At 41.2% G+C, this 25,035-nt stretch overlaps 1 protein-coding gene across 16 annotated transcripts in view; it reads left to right on the plus strand.

Annotated features, from left to right (window-relative positions):
* Window positions 1-25,035, plus strand: part of Grip1 (glutamate receptor interacting protein 1) — a 636,231-nt gene that overhangs the window by 244,193 nt on the left and 367,003 nt on the right. For 4 of the 16 annotated variants that reach the window (XM_076920320.1, XM_076920322.1, XM_076920327.1 and 1 more), the window contains exon 1: window positions 8,995-9,811. The exons of 2 other annotated variants lie outside the window; for them this stretch is intronic. In XM_076920320.1, the coding sequence (XP_076776435.1) occupies window positions 9,679-9,811 (133 nt within the window). In that variant the 5' untranslated portion in view covers window positions 8,995-9,678. Of the gene's footprint in view, window positions 1-8,993; window positions 9,812-25,035 lie in introns of those variants that run through there. 10 more of the 16 variants (XM_076920323.1, XM_076920328.1, XM_076920321.1 and 7 more) reach the window with 4 other exon arrangements.

Here is a 25,035-nt window from a genome sequence, read left to right on the forward strand (position 1 = left end):
ACACATGTGCACGTGTGTGCGCTCTCTCTCTCTCTCTCTCTCTCTCTCTCTCTCTCTCTCTCTCTCTCTCTCACACACACACACACACACACACACAGCTGATAGACATATGCTACCTTATGTCTCCTCCTTCACGTAGAATCAAAACCAATCATGCTAGCAGGTGATGGCTCATTGTTGTATTGTGTGCTTGCATGGTGGACCTGGGTTCCCGTCCATGCCACCCAGAAGAGTTTCTATCCTGGCTGACTAGATCCTACTTGATGTGATGTCTATTGTGTTTCAATGCTTGTCTTCTGCCTACCAGGAGTCTATGCCAGCAGCCCAGCTGGTTTGATTTGTCTTATTTTGTTTTGTTTTGTTTTATGGTGCTGGAAATAGAACCCAGGCCTCTCTGTCTGCTAGGCATGTAAGTCTTCTACCACCTAGCAACACCTGCAGCCCCAGTTTTCTTTCTTTATGCTCTTTAAACATGTAAACACATTTCTCCTCTGAGTCAGTGTGCTTTTCTCCATTTGACCGGATTTATTTTCCTCCAGATATCCTGGTCAGCTCAAATGTCACCTCCTTAAAGAGATACTCTCCACCCGCCATATTTAATGTTCCTTTCACACTCCCTCCAAGTACCACTCCGTTACAACCTCATGCCTTATTGTCTTCATAAAATTTATTACTCTCCGAAATTGCTCATATTCTCTGTTTTCCCACTGGAGTGAAAGCTATTGAAAGCCAAGGCCCCCAGTGTCTCATACGCCACCAGATCACCACTCTCTACAGTACTGCCTAACCTAGTGGAATGCATTTTGTTGAAATAAGATAAGTAAGATTATGACAACTGCCTTACTAGTTTACTGTAGGAAGAGAATAAGGATTGGAAATTCCAGGCTGGTGAGATGGCTCAGCGGTTAAGAGCACTGACTGCTCTTCCAGAGGTTTTGAGTTCAATTCCCAGCAACCACACGGTGGCTCACAACCATCTGTAATGGGATCTGATGCCCTCTTCGAGCATACCTGATGACAGCTACAGTGTACTCACGTGAATAAATAGTAAACCTTTAAAAAATAAATTAATAAAAAGAAAGAATTTGAAATTGTTCAGATGATCAAGACCATTCCCTGTTATTCTCAGCACTGTGATTTGGTTTGTGGCTCGTTAATAATATTCAAGGAGAAGACAATATTACATAGCAATTCCTTCATTGCTTAAAAATGTTAAATACGTAATGAAAGGTATGAACTTCCAGCTGAGTCTCTGTTTCTGAGTTTCTTTATTTACTTTTTCTATAACCAGTTGTTTTGTGACGCTAGAATATCAGCTTCATTAAGACACAGTCAGTGTCTGTATTTTGACTTGGTCTTGTTTTGTTGTGAGTACTCAGGGTAGTTTGGTACTTATTAATTCATTTTTTTTTTGTCTAATGAACAACATAGTAAGCAATATGCTGAATTATTCAGCATATATCATTGACAGGACAATTTTACACTGACTTATAGTTAAGTGAGCAAGTAATTCCAGGAATTACCAGGAACAGCTCTGATAGGGAATCACAAAAGTGAGTGAGGTTTAAAAGAATGCTGTGGTCAGTAAAATAAAGCCAACTCGTAATTGTAACAAGATATTTAAGTGTCGTTGCTCAGGGCCCGTGTGATGTAGTGATACAGTCTGCATCACGGTGCTGTCAACTTGCTCCAAATTCTTTATCCGCTTAGCTTGTAGATGGAGAAGAAGCCCAGAGACGCTGCCTAACAGGGTCACAGTCACACAGCTGAGGTGACTCTCCCTGCTTCTCTAGATATTTGTGCAGTAAGATACGCAGCGTCTAAAACACAGGAAGGCGCAGCCCCACCCCTAGACTTTTGTCTTAGTTTTCCTCAAATCCGTGAGTTTATTCTTCCAGTTATCAAGCTAAGAATTAACAAGCCATCCTTTCTTCTTTTCCTACTCAGAGTCCCTTTCCTCTTCTGGCCCGTTTTATACCACCATTGTTCAGAAGGACTGTTTATACGTATTATATTACAAAGCGGTTCAAGTCACCCCCTCCCCCCTTAAAACACCACCGCGAGTTCTATGGTTCTATGTGCATCTAGCTGACATAGAACACAGATCCGCAATTTTTCCTCAGATCTGCACAGTTCAGGTTGAGGTACTCCTGCCTATCTTTTTAACTTCTCATAGTACTCTGCCCTGGCTTGCTTCCTGTCCCTGGCCCAGTGCCAGGCTCTTGGTCCTTTGTGAGTGTTCCCTGTTGGCTGCTCTGCTCAGCCTTTTGTGTTGCTGAGTGGCTTCTGTCTTGTTTACCTCTGCTGAAATCTCTGACCCTCCTGGGAGGCCTTCCCAGATGTCTCACCATTGGGTTTGGTCATCACATCTTTGTGTATCACTTTCAGATCTCTGGGATGTACTTCCCAGTGTGTTACTGTCCCCTTGGTCAGAGGTCTGACCCAGGAGAGAAGGGAACTCTGCCTCTCTGGACAGGGCTCTGTCTTCAGAGTGGGGACAGTGCCTGGCATCCCTGACAAACAGTAAGCACTTGTCTAATGAATGAATCTGGCTGTCAGTGAGCTGAGCACACATTACTCATGGCTCATGGAAGTAATTTCTACAAGGGCCTTCCTAAAAAAGTATGTCAAGGGCTGGTGGGATGGCTCAGCAGTTAAGAGCACTGACTGTTCTTCCAGAGGTCATGAGTTCAAATCCCAGCAACCACTTAGTGGCTCACAAACCATCTGTAATGAGATCTAATGCCCTCTTATGGGGTGTCTGAAGACAGCGACAGTGTACTTCATATACTAAATAAATAAAAACCTCTGGGCCAGAGCGAGCGGGGCCGGAGTAAGAGGGAGAAGAGAAGGGGGAAAGAAAAGTATGTCAAACACCAAGATGAGCTAGCAGGGATATAAAATAGGGCACACTCTAAGGGTTAGCGAGAGCTTGCATGGATTAAGGATCTAGCATGTCTCAGGCATTACACATACTTTATAGACTGAGTGAATGAGTTCTTAAAGCCATAGACATTCTGAAAGCCCCATTTCAGTTAATGGGTTTAAACTCTTAACTTGTAAATACAGCTACCATCAGGAGAAGGATGGCTTTGCACTCCCCACAGTCTCCTGTTGCATAATAAATATTGATTTGCAATACATGTGAGGAGCAATTAAGTGGATAGATGAGAAAACAGACAGATGAGTGAGGCAGCTGAAGTTCAATAGCCAATTGGAGGAGCAGGAGCAGCGGTCGACTCAAACGGAGTAACAAAGTCCAACCGAACCTGCAGCATAGAAGACTTGGTGCAGGATTGATATCACACAAAGCAGGTGTCTCTGCAGGAACTGGGTACAAGAGAAAAAGGCGAAAAAGATGGGGAGACACCCAAAGGGAGCCAAGGGTTTGCATTATGCTGGCCTTCACAACGCTTGACAACACATCCGACTACAGGAAAACATGTTAAGTATCATGAAAAGATGTCTGTAGCCAAATGAATCAAAGTTGTTTTTTGAAATTTAATACTTTGGTAAAACAGCCCCCCCCACCACCACCAAATAATAGGCAAATAAATTGTGCTGTTTGAAAGTGGGGTTTTTTGGAAAGAGCAAGGGAGGAGGAAGAAATAGGAAATGAGAACCAGGAATGAAGGAGAGAAGGGGGAGGGAGAGGAAGAGGGAGAGGGAGGGGGAAGGGGAGGGGAAGGAGGGGAGGGGGAGAGGGAGAAAGGGGAGGAGGGGGGGAGGGGAGAGGGAGAAAGGGGAGGAGGGGGGAGGGGAGAGGGAGGGGGAGAGAGGGAAAGGGGAAGAGAGGAAGAGAGGGGGAAAAGGAGAGATGGGAAGGAGAAAGGGGAGGGAGAGAGAGGGGAGGGACAGGGAGAGAGAGGTGGAAAGAGGGGGAGAGGGAGAAAAGATGCATAAATTTCTAGGAAATAGAAGATATTAGACAATACCTCCTTTAGAACCATTGTGTGAAGCTTAAATGCATCCTATGAAGTCTCACAATTACCTTAAAAGATTGCATAGCCTACAGTGTGTTTTTAATCATCAGAAAACCTCCTGTCCATGAAAACTATAGTGTCTTGTAGCTGAGAGAGACTTCCTAAGTTTTCCCCCTAAAACACATTACACCTTCAGGGGAAAAATAAGTGAATTTCCATGCTCAGAAGATTTTTAAAACCCTTACCATGTTAAGACGGTACATTAAGTGTGGGAAATTTGAAAATTATTTTTAATCATTCATTTTTACTCTCCTATGCTTATTCTACATATAGGTTAAAATATAGTGAAAATATTAGTTAATTCTACAAAGTGTATGTGTGTGTGGGGGGGCGATGTTTAAATACAGAAAGAATAGCCTCGGTTATCTGAGACCTTTGAAGCCTAAAATATTCAGAACCTCAGAATGACTGCCTGGCATTTCATTTTGCAAGAAGTCTAAACAACCACCGTAAATTCACAAGTGCAGACATACCCCAGTTAAAATTCATTTCACACCCAGTAAGCAAACACAATCAGGCCATAAGCACTGTTCGGCACTGCCCTGTGAACTCACAGTTTTGTTGGCAGTAGAGGGTCGACCCTGAAATACTCCAGAGATGGATGAATTAGCTTAGTCCACCCCACCCCAGTTTACAGACCAGCACCTTTGTTTCCCTGTTCCCTTTTAGGTAGCCGTTCTGCGTCATTTAACAAACAACTCAGACAAACAGCGGCGGTTGGGTGAGATCAGATTAGATATTAAATTAGAAATTATTCAGGGAAAGTCTTTTGAAAATAATAACTGTGGTTTTTTTTTTTTTTATTGTATGTGTGTTTTTTGTTTTGTTTTGTTTCCCTCTGTGTTGGTTTGGCACAGTGCTGAATGGGGCAGAGTATGAACAGGGTTTGCCAGCATGTTAGAGAGAGTAGCCCAGGGGGAAACTGTCCTCAGATGAAGTAGAAATGCTTACAAACTGGAAGTTTGTTCAGTATTCAGCCCAGCTCCCAACTCTCCATATGATAAATACGCTTGTGAGAGAAAAGCACTTTATAATCATTTCAGTTTATGTCTAACCTGCTATATATGCACCAAGTTTGATATATGATGCATATATATATATTGCAGTTTTAATATAAAGATTAGAACACAAACATGTACTCTGGTGTCCATTTTGCTAGTATTTATTTTCTATTTGATGTATGCAATGGCTTTTGATCACATCTTACGTTAAAAATCAAACTATAAGTGGCTACAAAGATCTAACTTCATCTTCTGTTGCAGTCAGGCCTTTAAACGCACGTATTTAATATTGTTAAAGATATTAAGTAGAACATTATTAAGATGTTTTATGTTGAGATTATGTATGCATGAGACTCATAAGGTATGGATTTCATTTAGCAAAGAGGGTGTGATAAATCATGTCTGCTGTAAGGCTTGTTACAGCAGTGAAAATAGCATCACTCCCCAGATAGGAGTGCTTCCACCCTCAGACTCTGCCAGCCTCAGTGGGACACTGTGCCTTTCCTGAGGTCACAGGAAGGCTGCGGCAGTTCATGACCTCACGTGCAGACACCACCGCATCTGAAAGGGCTAGAATATTTAGCATGTCAAATATTTACTGGATAGACTGCATGTTCCATACTGCTTCTCAGAGAAGACTATATGTATCATTTAATGTAAATATGCAAAGAAAGGTGTCCTTTAATTAGCAGTCCAGGAGAATCTGTGGGTTAAAGACTTAATTTTAATAGCTGCCCTACTCTTTTAATCAAAGCGGATGGAGAATATAATTCAAAAGAGTATAGAAACCATGTAAGTACTTTATAGGCGACTGCCTACTTCCCAGGAGGAAAATACTGAGTGCAGCAGAGAGAGCAAGAGAGCAAGAAAGCGAGAAAGTGAAAGGGCGAGAGAGCAAGCAAGAGACAGAATGAGAGCCAGAGTGAGCGAGAGTGAGAGGAGAGAGAGAGAGCGCACACATGTGTGTGTTAGTATATATTAGCTATTCTTGGTTGAAGTGCATTATTCTTTGGTTGAATAATTCAGCCTGTTTTGTTTTCTCATGTGAACACATTTTGTCTTAGAAGTTTAACGTTTATGCCTTAATGGTCCTTTAGCTCCGCTAAAGCCCACTTGTTACAATAGTAGCCTTCTCTACAAGAAAGAAGGGTGCCGCCTTTGCTTTACAAGTAGTTAGTGTTTGGGGACTAGCTGCTCAAATAGATCTCTACCATGGTCCACAGGCACAGATGTCTGCAGGGTCCTGAGGTGACTGACTGAGAGAATTGGGCCCAGGAGAGGGGACTATAGCTGAGTGGAAAGCATAGGCTTATTGGTGGATGTTGGTCTCCCTCCGCTCTTCTCTGTAGTTACTGTATGGAACTGGGTCCTGGGTTACCAAATCGTCTGATATATATTTTTTTTAAATCAAATATCTGGCTTATGTGTGTGATCTCCTAACTTTTCGATGTTGACCCAGTTTTATAGAGAGCAAATGCCAAACCCTTGGATAAGCCAATTCAAACATGACCGAGTGAGATAATAGTCCCGCTAGCTGCTGTTTGCAGCCTCTGGACTAGCTACAGGTTGAGGTAGCCAAATGCAGTCCTCGGTGAGGACCACAGGCTAGAATGTTCAAGAAATGTACAGCCTTCCTGGTGCTGGGGGTGGGGGGTGGGGCTGTCTCAGCACAGATGCAGCTGGCCTTGCTGAGGACAGCACAGACACGGGTTACTAACTTGACAGCCATCCTGGACTGCTCGGCAGCAGCTGTCCAACAGAAAGGCTCCATAAACTCTAGGGCTGGTCTTGGATGGCTAAATAGGAATGCTTTGAGGTAGAGGCTGAGGAAGCATTCAAGACTACAAATCCCAAAAGGGCTGAGAGGATTCTGTTCTCTTCCAACACTCTAAGGGAATGACCCTGTCATGTCATTTTGATCTAGCCACTTCTGAGCTTCTGTTTTTTTCTTCATGCCCTGTCCCATGAAGAAATTCCTTCACTATCTGTGCCCTGAGAAGACTCTGATTGCTGTGTCCTGTCTCCCTACTTTAAATTTAAAATTAGCAAATGTCAGAGGTGAGTTTTAAGTTGCTCTTTGGAGAGGTGTTGTGTGTACCCAAGAGCTCTGCTCATCTGACGAGTATGTCGGCACTTCCGATTGGAAGGGAGCTTTTAACTACTAATATACAGCATGCACTCCAGCTACGGTGTGGTTGCAGTTACAGCTGTAGTTGTAGATGTAGGTAGATAGAGTGGGTACCTGCATTGTTTGGGGGGAGCACATGTGTTTACCAAATTAATTACACTAATAAGGGTATTTGCTTGGTCCAATAAAGAAAAAAAAAAAGTCACCATCCAACTCTTCCAACTCTGCATCTTAGTAACGGTTTCTATTGTTGTAATGAAACACCAGGGCCATAAGAGCAAGCTGGGAAGGAAAGTGTTTGTCTTACACTTCCACAGCACTGTTCATCACTGGAGAAAGTCAGGACAGGAACTCGGACAGGGCAGGAACCTGGAGGCAGGAGCTGATGCAGAGGCCATGGAGGGGTGCTGCTTACTGGCTTCCTTCACATGGCTCAGTCTTCTTTCTTATAGCACCCGGGACCATCAGCCCAGGGATGGGCCCACAAATGGAAAATGGAATGGAAACGTTTTCTCAACTGAGGCTCCTCCCTCTCTGATGACTAGTTGACATAAAAGACGTGGTATTTCATGCTCGTAGCTCTAAGGTAATCTCTTAATTAGCAACAAAAGTCTGTGTTCTACTCCCTGCCCCAACCTTATTCAGTTGATAAGCTGGGACACAGAACCAGGTTTGAAGATTATTTTCTTCTCCATGGAGGGCTACGTGTCCTTCTACAGTGCTGTTATGCTGATGTGAGAGAAGGTGATGCTACCACTTACTGACCTGTTATTCAAAGTCTAGACTGCAGATCTGCAAGCCTCTGCTTAATTGCTTTTAATTGTTCTGCTTTGGTTGAGGAAGCCAGAATAATAATGGAATGATTCAGAACCCAAGGATGGCGATTTTTGTTGTTGTTTAAAGCTGTTCATGAAACATTTTTATAGCATCTTTTTCTCAGCATCATTGGGTCTGTATCTCTCGACACAAATCCAGCCTTCCCCAGAATACAGAATGAGAAACCTCAAAGCAAAGGAGACTCTCATGAGAGGATTGGATGTGACTCCACAAACTTCAGAGCCGGAACGTCCTGAATAAAATTGTTCCTTCATTATGAGCGATCTATATCTGAAAGCTGAGCCCTGTCTGAGTGCGGAAGAGAGACCGATTGCCTGCGAACTTAACAACAGGTAGTAGGAGTACAACCAGCCCCCTTGGGATGGCTGCGCACACTTGTTATGATATTGTTTTTGAACAACCATTATTCAGTCAGACACGTTTCTTTAAATTACATTTCTGGGAACAAAGAGCTGAGGAATATCGTTAGTTCGCTAGGTAATGTGCTGACGCGTGAATGATGAATTAGACTGGGAATCAAATGACTTGTTCCTAATGTTAGAAACTCCCATCCGTGAGGAGACCTTCAGAAGAAAGACCCTAGGGGAGCAAATGTTACACAGGAGTCCTGCTTCTCCACGTAGCCTCTAGGGAACTTCTGTCCTTTGTATTTTTGATAGAGTTGCTTTTTCTTTTTTTTCTTTTTAAGTTGTTTGTGATTTTTTTTTTAAAAGATAAGGATAAAGGCTGGGACACATTCAATTAAGAATCCAGTTTCATGTGCCTCTTGTCTCTCATGTTGTATTGTTAAGCAGTGTTGACACCCTCAGCCTGAATCACACTGGAGTTCCTGAGCTCCAAGTTGGATTATTTGTGTTCCCTTTCTTTGCCGTTCCTAAGCTTAGGAGAGGCTTCTCTGAGAAGCGCATTTTAATATTTAGATCAAACAGCGATTGGAATACATTAATGCCCAGTGGGTTTGAAAGCAGCTGCCGGAGCCTTCTCCCTGCTGCTCCAATTAACACACGCAGCACACTCAGTCGGCAAGAGGGCTGAGCATATGGGTGAAACCACTTTGCAAATCACTAGTGTGGCTTGCCAGAGAGCCGAAGGGTTAACCAGCTTTCCCTTCGCCTAAACCACGGCTTTCTAGGAAGTTTTCCACACTGCCGCCTTGCTTTGAGCAGAGGAATGCTAAGTGGAGTGGTTAGGATTGGCAGGTGGGAAAGCCAGGTCGTTCCTAGTTTGGTTCAGTCCATTGACTAGCGGGCTTCCCCACCCCCGCCCCTTGGTGGAGGTGTTGGAGAGTGACATTTTAGTGCTGGGATGCCTCTTGCTTCTAGCTGAATATCTTGAACTTTTGTTTGGTTTGGAAACAAGTCGAAGCCCACAGCTTCGCTGTTTCTTTCTTTTTTTTTTTTTCCTCTTTAATTATTATCTTTTATAATCATCTTACTTTTTTTTTCTCTGCCCCACCCATCCCTTTAAAAAATAATAGTAGATTTGACAGTTTCTTGGGCTAAATGAGAAGTCTCCCCAAGCTACTCCCCACGTCGCTGTTGTGTTTTCTCCCGCTGTGGCTGAACGCTCAGCCTTGATGGGCACAAGGAGAAAGGCTGGAGGGTAATGTGTCCCGGTCCCCGGGCTTGGTGAGGGTCATTCATGTTCCGCCGGCTTGAGGAGCAGCTGGGCTGTCCGCTCTGCTGCTGGCTGCGCCGCCGCCGCTGCCGCGCTGCCCCGGGAGCCAGTCATGGACCGCTTCCTGGGATTTGTCAAGCAGATTCGGAGATCCAGGAGAAGAAAGGGGAAAAAGTACCGGCCAGAAGAGGATTACCAGGAGGGCTACGAGGATGTCTATTACTACGCTTCGGAGCATTTTCGAAGTAAGCGCTTCCCTCCGCCCTCCTCCCCTCCCCTGGTCCGTCTCACATGCCTGGGCTAACAATAAACCTTGCATGCTTCTTTACTCTTAGACGCAAAAAGACTTTCCAGATGGTGTTCTGTGAAGTGCTAGATCCATCGAGCTCGGTTTGTTGCGAGTATGGCTAGCGGATCCTATCTAGACAGTTACCGGTGCGGGTCTACACAGAGGTTGATATTGTAATTGATTGATTCTGTTATTTTAAGGAGCTGTTTGAAAAAGTGTCTGGTAGGTGGCTAGAATGTGTTCTCTTGTAGTTGTAATTTCTTTTCAGTCATTTCATATGTGTGTGTTTTGATCTCTTTTCAAGATAGAGAAGGTTGGTTTGTTTAGGAAGTCATTGTTGGCATTGGAGTTGATGCTCGTGATTAACACTCGTAGTCCCAACTTCTGGGCAGTTACCTGTGATGAAGCATGTGCTGTCTGTACACAGAAGTTCAAATGCTTGTCTCTGATGCATGTTCGGAATCTTGTTATTAAGTTAGGGGAACTGGCTTTCTGTCAGCTAGCAGCAACAATATCTGTAGACTAAGAAAAAAAATACCCATATAGAGACATTTGTAAATTGACTTTAAAATAGCACAGGACTAAATTTTTTCTTGTACCTGTCAGGGCTCTAGGTTCCTGGGGAGACTTAGACAGGTCCCTGGAGATTTAAAATATCCAGAAATGCCTCAGGGTGAAGAGAGACCTCATTTCCCTGCCAAGATCACTGAGTTTATGTGACCAGATGAAGGGAAGGAAGGTGACAGCTATGTGTGAGATACATTTTAAAGATTAAAAATTATTCCTTATCTTCTTGAGCAAGGATTTGTATGAACTTGTACCTGGATCCCATTTTTTTCCCCTTCTGGCTTTTTGAAGTCTAACCATGACTGTGTCATATACCTTTTGAGCATTGTCTAATAAATAATTTAGCTCCCAATTTCTGTGGCACTGAAAGCCAGGAGAATTATTTCCCCATGACAAACCCCCTGCTGTGATTGATGGAGCCTGAGGGTTGAAAACTCACTCACATGGTGACAATAACACAATAATGTAAATTGTAGTCCTTTGATATTTGCCTGAACAGTAGTGCTATAATGTTCTTGCAGAGTGTCCTCTGGGTTTCGGAGGTATTTTCATGTTATAATGCTTTTTTCATGAATAATATATTATAATGTAGTAACAGTCTATATCTCCTAAATTTAGCTTCCTTGATATATATTCTCAAATTTAACTAAGATTTGTAGCACATTATATATATATATATATATATATATATATATATATATATATCCAGCTTGCATGAAGAGGAAGTCTGAAATGTAGAAAGTGGGGCAAGAGAAGCTTAAGAACATTGCTTGGGCTGCTATTCCATGAGCGCATTTCTTCACCAAGTCTCATCCACACCCTCTTTGACTTGTGCTGTGCTGAGTGTGTGCACAAACTGACTCAAAAATCTCCCAAAGGCTTGCAGTCTACTCGTGTTGCTGAGGTTTTTTTTTTTCATGTTTAAAATAGATTTGCTGGAAAGCGAGTCAGCCAGGAAAAGCGCTTTCCAAGAACAGCGTAAAACGATGCTATGATGAAGGAGGTGCTCACCAACCATCAAGTTCAGAAACTCAGAGAAAACTGTGCCTTCTCTGATTCATCAAAGATAAGATGATAACCAGCCAGAGGCTTTGCCTTTCCGTGTGATAATAGCATCTACTGACTTCCCCAGAAGCACCTCTTTATGTGATGCCCTTGAAAATTTGTGGACCTAGCTGGCTGTTGGGTCCCCAACTTCAAAATGCATCATCATAAACTGAATATCTCACAGTGAACTGGCATCTCATCAAATATTAAATAGCCAGACCTTTGGCAGAAAACATACTGATGTCAGTCATAGTGCATCTTTGGTTCCAGTGTCAGGGCCTCCCTGAATTGGGATTCCACCTGTATTTTACTGCTTTGGAAAAGCATACAGAGCAAGCTGACTCTTAAAGCCAACCTTCTCAAATGGGAAATAGAGCCAAATTCAATTACATCTGTAGTGTATCTCTTTCAGTCAGTCTTTGGTATAATCTGAAAGGTTATATCCCTTGTACTTCCTCACATAGGGAGAAACTCCGTTTATATTAAGTTTGAGAGTATGATAGAATTTATTGATGACATTCACATCTTGTTTAGTGATGTCATTGATTTAAAAAAAACTCACCAATTTCATAAGAAATTTATCATATGATAATAAAAATTTGAGCTAGTAAGGACTTCCCAGAAAATATCCCCCAAATTATTCCCTCTCTAGTCTAGTCTAGTCTCAAGGGCTTTCTGATAGATCTTATCCTAAATGATATATCTTCCTTTCTGGGTTCCAATTCAGAGTTTCTTCATCTTCTCCTTTATCTTAGGTGCCCCTCAGTTATCATAATAAATACCCAACATTGAATTAAGATGTTAATAGGGCCAGATGCCATGAAATATTGTTCTAGAAGTGGATGGTTTCTCTGCAACCTTGTCAAAACTGGGTTTTAACAGTAATGATGAGAGACTGGTTTTGTTTTTTTAAGGAAAATCTCTGTGTATTAACTTGAACCAACCTAGGCAACTATGTACAAGTGGCAGAGTGAGATGTTTTATTAAAAGCTGCCTTTGCCACTTATCAATTCTTTCATCATTTTAGAGTTGTAGTTTAAGCAAACAAGACAGAAGCCTTAGGCAAATCAAACATCCCTGGGTTTTAGTTCATAAAATGTGACACAAGTGTCTTCATTTTTAAGGATGGTTCTAAGTATAAAAATATGAATTTATACCTTACTTCCTATAATAATTCAGGTTTTTAAAAACAAACAAGCAAGCAAGCAGCCCATAACATCTTGCTATGTTGGCCGGGCCTGTTTCCAGCTCCTGGGCTCTACTGGGACTCCCTGCCCAAACCTCTAGAGTACCTGATACTGAACTATAGTGACTTTAGGTAAAGAATTGGGCAAGGAGTTTCAACTGGTATTTAAACCAAATAACCCTCCTGACTATTCTGAAGAAGCTGTCTAAATGGCCAATGAATTTCTTTTGATTGGGTGCTATCAAAAGAGGGGATCATAACTTATCATTGGCTATTAAGGACTAGGGAGATTTTTTTTTTTTTTTTTTTTTTTTTTTTGATAATCCAGAGAGTTCTGAGTATGTTGACCAATCTTCGAGAGCTTCCACTCACTTGTATCTTCCACGGAGCACAGTTTCCTCTGGAAATTCTTGCCTTGAAGATTTGAATGGTTTTCCTTAAGAAAAACTTGACTCCCTTGCAAAAGTGTCATAAATGGAAGTATGCCAACACTCTAGAGCTAGACCCTAAAGTCCAGCTTTCTTATGCTCACTGCTTCTTACTCCTCTAAATATTCATTATTGTGATTTTTTTAAAAGCTCTGTTTGGTCATGCTTATTTGATCTGCCATACAAAAATTAAATGTCCAATCCTATTGTTACACACATATTTTTATTTCATACTGGATACTATTCAGGGTATAAAGCAGATAGGAAATGTCTTGTTCATTCCCTTTGGACTGTTCTTAGCTATGATAAAAATATGGGCTTGCCACTATCTATCTGAGGAATTACTGACAGGGAAGAACCTGGTTGTCTCTTCCCACAGCTCCAGCCCTGGCACCTTTGGCAGGTGCATCATGGTATGGAATTAGGGACAGGATTCCTCCATGGTAACCAGTCTCCGGGGTTTTCATCTTAACTTACCTGTGCTGGAGCACAGTTGTGTCTGAAAGCTGTTCTTGGGAGTGTGTAGTGACCGTTAGTTTTTCCTCCTGAGGTCACTTCCTGAGGTCACTTCACGTGAAACTGTAGAAAGCGGAGAGCATGGTTACTGGGTGGAGCTTTTGAAATGAGATCATTTGTATTAACGTATTATCTTCATTTGTTTCACTGTCCTCCTTTGCTTATGCGGAGCTGTGATTCTCATGTGGTGTGCATGAATAGTTAAAACACTACAGCTATGTTAGTTTGTCTAGCAACATATGCATGAGAAAGTCCTGCGCAGGCAACTCAGGCTTCAAGTTGATTCAAATTTCATTTAAAAAAAAATGCTTGATGTATGTGTTTGATTGAAAAGTTTTGCATAGTATACCTCTCAGGGCACAAAATAAGCTTACCTTGAGGCTATTTTCAAGCAATGATATGGGTGATTGACTTTTCATTTATCCATTTATTTATTTTGTGAAATCCATACAAAAGTTCCCTCTTTTGCAGCAGAGGACTGCCATCTGCTTAGTTCTCTCTCTCTCTCTCTCTCTCTCTCTCTCTCTCTCTCTCTCTCTCTCTTTCTCTCTCTTTCTTGATCGCTGTGCTAGACAGGCATACTGGACAATGTTGATATATTCTTTGGAAAGAAGCCAGCCTCTTCTGTAAGTTGGGTAGGAGCTGAACGTGTAGTGTGTTTGGTTCCTTGGCTCTTGGGGGAAGAATGAAGAGAAGTGGGGGGAGGAGAAGGGAAAAGACAAGCCATCCTCACTTCCCCAGCACTGACATGCAGAAGACATTTGTTTCTATACTAAAAACTGTGCTCATGGAACTGACAGGTCTTGGATGTGAGATCTGATGACTCGAGCCTTAGTCATCCTTGGTTTGACTCAAGAAGTCTCTGAGGATTCAGAGAAACAATTATAAAGTGGCAGGCTTGGTTAGGAAGAGGCATTGGCTTGCTTTGTTACTGCCCTCCTCATCTTTCTTTTGAAAGACTTGCTTCCCACCCGAAGTGCATTTGTTTGGCTGAAAATTGATTGGCTGGCATATTCCATTTGTTGGGTATTTTATATCACCAGCTTTATCGTCCCGAGGTGTATTTTTTTCCCCATGATATAATTTAAAGGAACTAGTAAACTTGAAGGTACTTTAGGATCTATATTGTCTGACCTGTGTATTTCTTAGATGATAAAAAGCTAAAATGCTCCGCAAGTCAAGTGATTTGCTCAGGCCTGACTGTGTGATCGCCACAAAACTGGAATTAGGTGGTATACACCTTTACGAGGTCTCCTCCTATCTACTACCCTGTGTGTATAGTTTGGCTCTCTGGTAGCTTTTCTGGTTTATCTACATATGAGCTCAACACTTATCCTTTTAATTCTGAGTCATCTGAGTTGCTAACTTAAAATTATAAATCAAATCAATATGTTTTATTTATAGATGATATTGATGATTGGTTGCCAGCGACTCAAACCCTCCTTTCTGCCTCACTTCCCAGCTGTCCCAAGGCTTGCAAACACAACTGTTTTGTCGGTGAATATGTCTGTGAGACACTCATGTTAGCACAGTTTCTCTGAAAATAATAGAATCAGGACGAGTTTGGACTTCATTTGGTAAGGTCTGCTGTCTGGTATAGAAAATTCTTCCTCACCAACCCAGCATAAGGACAGGCAGCTTTTGTTAAAACTTCCCAGTGGAAGCCTATTCCATCGGAGGTGAGGACTGAGTACTATAGGAACCTAAGCTTCTTCTAGACAGGTGCAGGTTACAGGATGGGTCATTTGCATAGCCAGTAACACTTTACAAGTCCAGAGTCTTTATCCTGACCCAAATAACTGTAGAGCGTAGTGAGTGTAGTGCACTCAGAGTCTGTGTCTTCCTCTGCTTACATTTTCCTTTCACACGTGGAGCATATGGCATATGGAGGTGAATAACTCCTTCAGTGCTATTTTTGTCTTAACTCTACAAATTCAAAAGATCTTCATACCGGGCCCACATCCCATGTGGCTTTTTTTTTTTTTTTTTTTTTTTTTTTTTTTAACTTTCCGTTCCTTTTCTTTCTCCCTTTCATGTTTATTACTACAAGACAACCAAGCTTTTCAATTGTTTAATGAAAAGGAAACTTTCGTGCTTTCTGTCTGCATGGCACAGTGAGCACCTGTTTGTCCTCCTTGAAAGTACTTTTTACTCCTTCAGAAAAGGGCAGTCTCCGTTTCTGCTCTAGTTCTGTCATTATGGGTCAATCAAATCTGTTGTGATTATGATATGCACTGTTCATCCTATGGAGATTGGGTTGGGACCAGGCACACAGAGCAGACTGGGTCCAGCACAATGGTCCACCACTTGGGAGTTGGTAAATGTAACTGGATGTCATGATGCACAGAGAAGCCCCTTGTGGGGTCAGGGAGAGTGAAGCAGCAAAGACGAGTTGTGGATGAGAAACTTAAGCTCTCCATGGCCACCCAAACTGCACAGAGTTCCTGAGTGAGGAAGGAATAGTCCTAGAAGCAAAGCTTGTATTGGCTAATTATAATCTGGTAGTGTTGCACATTTTATTTTTTTTTACTTTGAAAATGTGATTATTTGTTTTCGTTTAATAGCAGTAAGTACCAGAAATGAAAAGAAACCCTCTATCAGATGTAGGGTTGGTAAAGATCTTTTCCCAATCTGTTGGTTGCCATTTTGTCCCTTTGACAGTGTCCTTTGCCTTACAGAAGCTTTGCAATTTTATGAGATCCTATTTGTCTGTTGTTGATCTTATAGCATAAGCCATTGGTGTTCTGTTCAGGAAATTTTCCCCTGTGCCCATGTGTTCGAGGCTCTTCCCTGCTTTCTCTTCTATTAGATTCACTGTATCTGGTTTTATGTGGAGGTCCTTGAGCCACTTGGACTTGAGCTTTGTATAAGGAGATAAGAATGGATTGATTTGCATTCTTCTACAGCTGACTGCCAGTTGAACCAGCACCATTTGTTGAAAATGCTGTCTTTTTTTCACTAGTCAATGGATGGTTTTAGCTCCTTTGTCAAAGATCAAGTGACCATAGGTGTGTGGGTTCATTTAAAAAACTACATGGTTTTCATGAAAGTTCTGCCTTCTATATGATGATAGAGGTCGTAATGGGTCTGAGTAATTGTGACTGTAGATGGACCATCATGGTCTTTATACTTACTTCTCAGTGTCTCATTTGTCCAATGAGACACGTGGTCCTTTCAGGACACTGAAGACCTGGGAGCATGGAATGACTGATGAGTCTAGTCAGTGGCCTGTGTCTCACAGGACTGCCCGCAGCCCACCCACAGCTACGCAGAGAGGCTATCGAGGGGGCATCTTTAGGCAGATGACATTTTCATTCAGGTGATCTTCTATTTCCCATTCATTCCTTTCCCCCAGTTTCCTTTAAGAGCTGAATCCTGCTTAGAAGAAATTACACAAATATCCCACACAGCCCTCACTAGATAATCTACTCTGAAGTTGGGACGTGGGTGGAGACTCCATCGTATCAGTAATTTTGGATCTGCAATAGAAGTGACAGAATTCTGTTCTGCTATCCCAAGTATTATGTAATCTCAAAGTCAAAAGACATCTCTGAAGCATCCATCCGTAGAGCCTGGTTATTGGAGTCTATTGATTAAAACCAAATATCAGTTATTGGGGTCTACAGATGAGTAAATATAAAATTTAGATTCATTTTAAATACTAAGCCTATGCTGGTATATGTTATAGAAATTCTTTGAACTGATGTTATAGTATTATGAAGTTAAGGACAAATACATTCATAAAGCCATATTTTATATAGCATAAATAAGAAATATATATTTTTCTCCTCCTCTTTCTCTTCCACTCTGGGACTATGGCTTGTAGATCCTAGGCAAGTGCTTTATCAGTGAATTGCATTCTTAGCTCTTGATTTTTGCTGTTGCTATTTGGCATTATGTCTCAATGCATCCTAAGTCAAGCAAGCTTGCCTTAGCAAGCTTGACAGGCAGCGTTGTCTTGAGCTCACCGTCCTGATGCCTGTGCTCTCTGAGTGTTGAAATTAGATTTATGTGCCTTCATACCTGATTCTTTATTTCCTATCTTGCCAAGAGCAGAAGAACTGGACAGGGGGTGTGGCACATATACACACTGTAGGAGTGATGGAGTAATAGCCTCGTACATTTGAGGTGTAGTTTCAATTGGCACTGCCATGGCACAGGAGTATTAAATTTGTGGAAATCATTCAGTCATTTCTATTCCTGTAGCAGATATAGGTTAAATATCTCTAGCTTCCTAAGCCAAAATGCTCCAAAGTCAGAAATCTTTGAGTATCAGCACACTGCCACCTATATTTAGAAACTTGGGCACTTACCCTCGTATGGCTTGTTGCAGTCAAGACTGCAAGCACACTAAGGATACTGTATAGTAGTGAGAAGGTATATCTTAGGTAAAGTCATCCCTCTCTGAGAAAAAGATTTGGAGCTGATGCTGAAGAGACCGGATGTCTTGGTCAAGAGTTGAGTTGAGGCCTGGGAGGTTAGAAGTGTGTGTATTCAATTCCAGTCATACTTCACTTCACTTGCTTTCTGACTAGATTGTATTCTTAATGTTTATTTGCATGATCAGTGTTTTGAAATTCAGAATGCATTACTGTATAGAAATTACAGAGTAATGACTGGGGAAAAATAAATTCAAAGTCAGTCTTGATCATAAACACTTCTAAACAAGTTCACTAATGGCAACAACGAAGTGGCCAAAGGGGACCCGAATTACTGGACAAAGCCTTTGTCTTGCTGAAAAAGTAATTATGTAGTTGTCAGTCACAAACAAAAACCTTCTGTTTGCCCAACATTACAACATCAGGGTCACAAAGTAGAGATGTGCTTTTTGGGGATAAGAACAAGGTTGACTCCGCCTAGACAATGATGTCATAAAACTTAGACTTGAATTCTCTACATCACTAACCCCAGTGTTCGGGCAAAAAACTGCCCTTGTTACAAAATCAGAGAATACTGATGTTTGTGATTGCTTTATTGTTTGTTTTTATATCAATTACATATATCAAACTCCTTCCTAGTCTTCGAAATTCATTACACTATAGAAAATGTTAAGGTTTATATGCATACTGGGCATGCTCATTTCCAGACACAAAGCCAGGTTGTAAAGGCTATGTGTTTATACTCCATACACTGTACCACAGTACTCTGTACATAATGGGGAATTGAGCCTCAGGCCTGACCATTGTTGATTACATCTCTAGCAATGGGTATAAATAGAGAAATCTGTTGTTTACTGGAATAGTAATTATTCTCTCAATGTTTGTTACATATGATTCATCTTTACTATTTAAAAACATATCCAATATAAGATAAAAAAACATTTTTTTTTCTGATGATTGTCGAAACTGTTTTTCATGAGATGCATCTGAGCAAGGGACTTTCAATCTGTGGCCAACTTCAGCACTGTGGCCAGTGTTTAGGAAAGGCAGGTGTCTCTGGTTGCTGCCGAGCTGGCCATGTGCTTTCGTGGTGTGTTCCTGTTGGCCATGGTATGTGGCTCATAAATTTTCAAGTGTAATAGCACTTGGCTTGTGAAGCCCTGCCTTTGAGATCAAACAAGACCCATATCAGATGAAGTCAGTGCAGCATCGAGAGTGGCTCATGTCACACACTGCCAGTGTAGACTATGAAGCCAAAGTACAGTGTTGGTGATCCTCAAAAAATGGATGCAGGTGGACAAAGCTTCAGTCAAGGTTGTTATTCTACTTTTGGCTAAGCCATATTTTTGTAAACTGTAAACTGCTCTGCATACAAATAAATGAACTCAGCAAGTGCCTTTTTAAAATGGCTGTGATTGTGAGACTTTGAAAATAGATAGCTCTATACCTTACCCTGTAATTGTGATCATTTTATGGGGACAGCTGCCCAAAATTAGTGTGAGATGTTTGGGTACTAAGAAGTTGTTAGTAAATTTCTTCTGTATGGACTTTTGTGGGGGAGTTCATAGCACCAGAGAATTACTGTTCATGGCTGGTTTTAGCTACCCATGTGAAGCTTTTATGACTTATAGGACAAAACTACCACCTTTATTATAAAAATTCTCAAAGCTTTTAAGGTAGGTGTTCTTAGAACCATTATGCAGATAATGTAAGAAATATTAGAAATATAAAGTATGGGACCTTCTGGTCCAGCCCTCTGATTTGACAGTTAACCCCAATGACATAGAGATGGCTCAGTGATTATGTTTTTAGATTTTAAGAGAAGACACAACTGAGGATTACATAGTTAGCTAGAAACAGTCCTGAAGAAAGTAGTTAACAGTGTAATCCTGAAGCATTTGTAATCATCCCATCTCCCACGCCCACCTCATGGCTTCAGGGGTTCCCTGTAGGTGAAGTTCCCTACACAGGGCGGTCTCTTCTAAGGAATGCATTTGAGATTTCCTTATGTGGTTGTGTAAGTACATTTCACCTACTACATTGTTTTGTGAATGTGTGTACATACACACACACAGAGAGAGAGAGAGAGACAGAGACAGAGACAGAGAGAGAGACAGAGACAGAGACAGAGACAGAGACAGACAGAAACGCACACACACACATATGCACACACCCCTTTCTTGTGACAATGTCAGGTTTTTTTTTTTTTCAAACTTCAGCACCAAGGACAGTGTTTCCACCTCAGTAGATGATTCTTGCTTTAAAGCTGTAGAGTTGGGATACATTCATGTTCCCACCCTGTACAGAAACTTGTGTTATTTACTTCACACAATAACAGTTTACATAACAGGATGACTACAAGATTTAGAAAGCGGTGCTGTAACTCGAAGAGAGTGAGCCCTCCTCTTACACTGTTGCGATAACCGCATCTCCTTCCACTATTCCACAACTAACCACAAAGCCCTTTGCCTTTCTCCCTGGAGGCACTGTTCAAAGGCTCCTTGATGCCTGTAACCTCAAAACACCAGGTATGGGGCTCCAAGGCAGCTCAGAAATAATCCCATGTGTCTGAAAACATAAAAAGCAACACAAGCATCTGCTGTTAGTCCGAGTCATTTTGTGACAATGTCATCCTTTCTGCTTAGTTTTGGTTTTTCATTTATCTCAAGTTAGGTTGTGCTTGTGTAGGACTATCTGCACACAGTGTTTATGTGTTATTTTATCTCAAATTAGAAATTGAGAACTGATGTCTCTCATTCACAACACATTTCATGGAGATTGAGACTTATCATGAGGATCATCAATTCGTTAGTCCTGGGGTGGAAACCTTGACTGAGGTTTTTGTACAATCCTGCAGCAACACAGAACCAAGAACCGAGAAATCTAAAACGTGGTCACGTGAGCATCAAAATATCAGCGAGAGCCAACACTCAATTATTAAAAGTGAAATATTGTAAGACCTAGGCATCTGTGTGAACAATAATGACACTATGACATGAGAGAAGTCTTCCTAAGACTGACTTAAGGATCACAAATCCTAGCTAGCATGAGAATGAAAAAAACTACATCGAAGATATTTCCCTTCATTCATATTCCCAGTTACTAAGTTACACACAAGTCATACTCTTCCCACCCAAAAGCAGGATAAACACGCACATACCAAGTTTACTGATGGGACATATTTCTCAAGTAGAGTGAAATCATTTACAGGAGACATAAGTACTTTGAGTGAATATTATTCCAAACCTTAAGGACACTAATCAAGGGACCGTTTGTGTCATTGTACGTCACTTGTACTATGCACACTGATCTTGTCTTTCCCCAAATGCCTTTGTAGAGTGTTGCCATGGTCCCAGTCACTTAGCTATAACAATTCTCTACATTTGGAAGGCTCTGGCTTTTATTCTCCTGCTTTTCCTTCTTAAGATTGACTGTTTCACACGTTCTCAAAACTTGTCATACTTTATTAATATGGCAGTGGTTTCTTACTTTCAGATATAACATTATTTGCCATGATTTGGAATATTTAACGTCGTGTCTCCCTTCTCTCATTGGAGAATCAGCTCTTTTGTGAAGTCACTAACTAGTGTCTCCATTCCGTTTGGTTCTTTCCTTTACATCTTTTATTTTTTTCCCCATTTTTCTGACCATTAGCCATGAATGTTAAATTGACTGGATCCCTCTAACTTCACCTGTCCTACTTGTCAGAATGTTCATGACTTCTTTCTTCAGATATCTGCGTCCCTCATATCACCAGGTCCCTCAACTGTTTGCCTCCCTTGAAACTTCAGCCTCCCAGCTTTCGCAGCATTCACTCTTAGCTCCAGTAGACCATCTGTAGTCTTCACACCTTTGCTTGTGCTCCTGACATTGTTGGATGGAAAAAACCTCTTTTACTATGGAGGTTGGCTACATTACAAAGGTAGGAGTTCCAGTCTTAGCTGGACTCTCAACCTAATCATCAATCATTTGTCTTTATCTCCACTCTCAGTCATTCCCTTTCCCAAACTGCAGCTCTCTTCCCTGCCTGTTACTCCACACATTCTCAACCGAAGATATATTTCTGGCTTCTCTTTATTCATATTTCATACTTCACCCATCTCATTTTCTTGATATTTCAAATGCATGGCTTCTGCTCTTTAATCTCCAACCCTCAAAGGAGGCTCCTACTTAATATTTAAGTGATTGAATGTTGGCTTGTGACTCTGTATCCCATTCCTACCATTTCATCAAAAGTCTTCCAGCAAAGATGATCAGTGTGACCCAATTTTAAGTTTAGTGGTATTTAAGACTTCCTTGGCTTCATCCACATTGCTATAGTGATTGAAGATGATGCTTCACTCTGGTCCTTATCCTTGCATCTGTGGCTCACCCGCTTCTTGATTATTTTCTTCTCTGATCACCCTTCGTCTTGAGGCTTCTTCCACATTAACTTTCTTTGCTGTTCTGAAATTCAGGTTCTATGTAGATTCTTGCTCAATAAACTCTCCCTGACCAAGCTCATCGTCTCCTTTTTGGTTTGTGTGCTACAATTGAGCTCAATTCTGTGTTTCCAACTGTCGTCTGGATGCTTTAGCATCTCAGATCTTAATTCATTCCAAACAAAACTAACAATTTTGTCTACAATCTAAACATGTTTCTTCCACCCATTTGCCCCATCTTTTGGAGTAGAAGGTATTGCCAGACTTTGGACATACTAAGACTGGACGATTCATTCCCCACTTTCTATATCTTCTTCTTCTTTTTCTATTATACTGTGTCTACTCTATCTACTTTATACTTTGTATTTCCTTGGTACCCAACTAGCCCAGAGTTAGAGCCTAATAAATGTTTTAATTATATTTTATACCACACCAAAATGTAGACAACTAGAACAGAACTTGATTCCAAGGGATACATCTATCCTCAACTTTGATGTGTCTATTAATATTTAGGCCTACTGGAAAGATACTTAGCACTTTGCAATGCCTTGAGGCAAAATTTTTTTTCTGATGTGTAAAGTATGCTGTTAGAGTTTGATTCATGATTTTGACCTTGTTCGTTAAAAGCAAAGTGTGCAACTTGAGTCTCAAGGACCTGCATAGCTGGAACTATTAGCCTGGTGCCCGGAATTCAATCATAATGGATTGTTTCACTCATAGCAGCTTATTGTTGATATCTTTGCCCTAAAAGGAAGTTAATTATTCTTACTCTTGCCTTTCTATTAAGAGATCTGCTATTTGGACTAGAATATTGAGTTGAAGTACAGTGACATATTGAAAATATGAAAAATAAAATGTTTTCAGGGATCACAAAATGTTAATTCAATGATTCACCAATAATATCTCAGGAGACAATAGAGGGGGGCAGTAGATCCAATGAGAACATTTAATTGATTCTACATAGGGGCTTTAAACACTGTTTAAACGTAATAGTCGCCAGGCGGTGGTGGCGCACGCCTTTAATCCCAGCACTTGGTAGGCAGAGGCAGGCAGATTTCTGAGTTCGAGGCCAGCCTGGTCTACCGAGTGAGTTCCAGGACAGCCAAGGCTATACAGAGAAACCCTGTCTCAAAAAACAAACAAACAAACAAACAAACGAAACAAAACAAACAAAAAAAACAACAAAAAAAGTAATAGTCAAGGAAAATCCACTTTTCCCAGAGCACGGCTTTGCTGTTTTAAAATGTTATTAATTGGCCAAGATGCTTAGAATCGTTACGTCCCTGTGATCTTAACTCACCTTCTTTGTAAATAACAGCCAAGACTGTCTTGTAAAGAATAAGTTCAGACAGATGTGTAAGAGGCTCATTTATATTCAGAGAATCCATTCTGGTTGCAGTTTTCAAAGGCACAGTGGAAACAGTTACCTTAGGTTACTGATTTCAAATTTCAGAGCATGTTTAAATAGATACTGAAAATCTTGCCCCATAAGCTAGTAAGGAGCAAATGAATTCTGGACCACTGTCTACCAGTTTCTGCAAACCCGGAATAGTATAGGTTTGGTAATGAGCAGGATAGTAATCATAGTTTCGATTTTAGAATGGGATAATGCTTTAATATAGACTTTCCATTGGTAGCACTACTAGTAGTCTTAAAAATTAATCAACCAGCTGCTATCATTGGTATTTTTGTAGATGGGAATGCTAAAGATTTAGAAAGTTAAATGGCCCATCTCAAGCCCCACAGCTGATGAGAAAGATGTGTCCTTTCTGATCCACCAGCTTCCACTGAGTGGGTTTCAAGCCACATGCAATGAACGATTGTTCTCTATATTCACTTGTTCTTGAAACTTTGTGAGGACTCAGTATATATGTCTGTAAAATAGGTCGGTCTAAGTGGAACAGAATTTCAACCCCCAATCTTTCTATTAAAGTATCCTACTTACACAACTTCAACAACATATGTTTGAGTCCCACTAGAATGATATGGGGAATTTCAGTCGAATTTAAAAGTCTAGACAACAAATGAGACGTCATCCTAGGAAAGGTTCTAAAGAGTCAAAGGTTGAGTATATTATTGTTAATCTACTTGAGGCTAGTTTCATCCCATCTGTTATCTTTTGGGATGTCTTTATCAAAGTCCTCCCCTCAAGGCTCTTGGATTGTGGAAGGGGAGGAGGAAAAAGTGGAAGAGCCATAGGTGATGGATGACTCCAAGGAAACTGCATCTTCCAGATACAGCAGGGCTGATACACGTAGGAACTCATGGAGACTGTGGCAGCATGCCCAAGATTTGAACAGTTTCAAGCCAGATGAAAATCTCAGCACTGGGAAGGGGAAGTGGACACAAAGGGTTACCCCTATCCAAGAAGCTATTTGCAGGGGATACCTGTGGGAAAATGGAAGAATCAGTACTCTTTAATGGAGTGTCACTGGGTCTATCAACTACCATACTCCAGGGCAGACCCCACACCTGGCAGTATAAACCACACCCCATGCTTTTTTATGTGGGCTTTTAATTTTGTTTCATTTGGTTATTTTTTTGTCTTGTTTGTTTTGCTTGTTTGGATTTTCATTTTCTTATTTGAGAGAGAAAGAACGTGAGCTTTTGAGGGGTAAGGGTTTGTGGAGGATCTG

The sequence above is a fragment of the Arvicanthis niloticus genome, chromosome 22 (genome assembly GCF_011762505.2).
Source record: "Arvicanthis niloticus isolate mArvNil1 chromosome 22, mArvNil1.pat.X, whole genome shotgun sequence".
NCBI classification, from domain to species: domain Eukaryota; kingdom Metazoa; phylum Chordata; class Mammalia; order Rodentia; family Muridae; genus Arvicanthis; species Arvicanthis niloticus.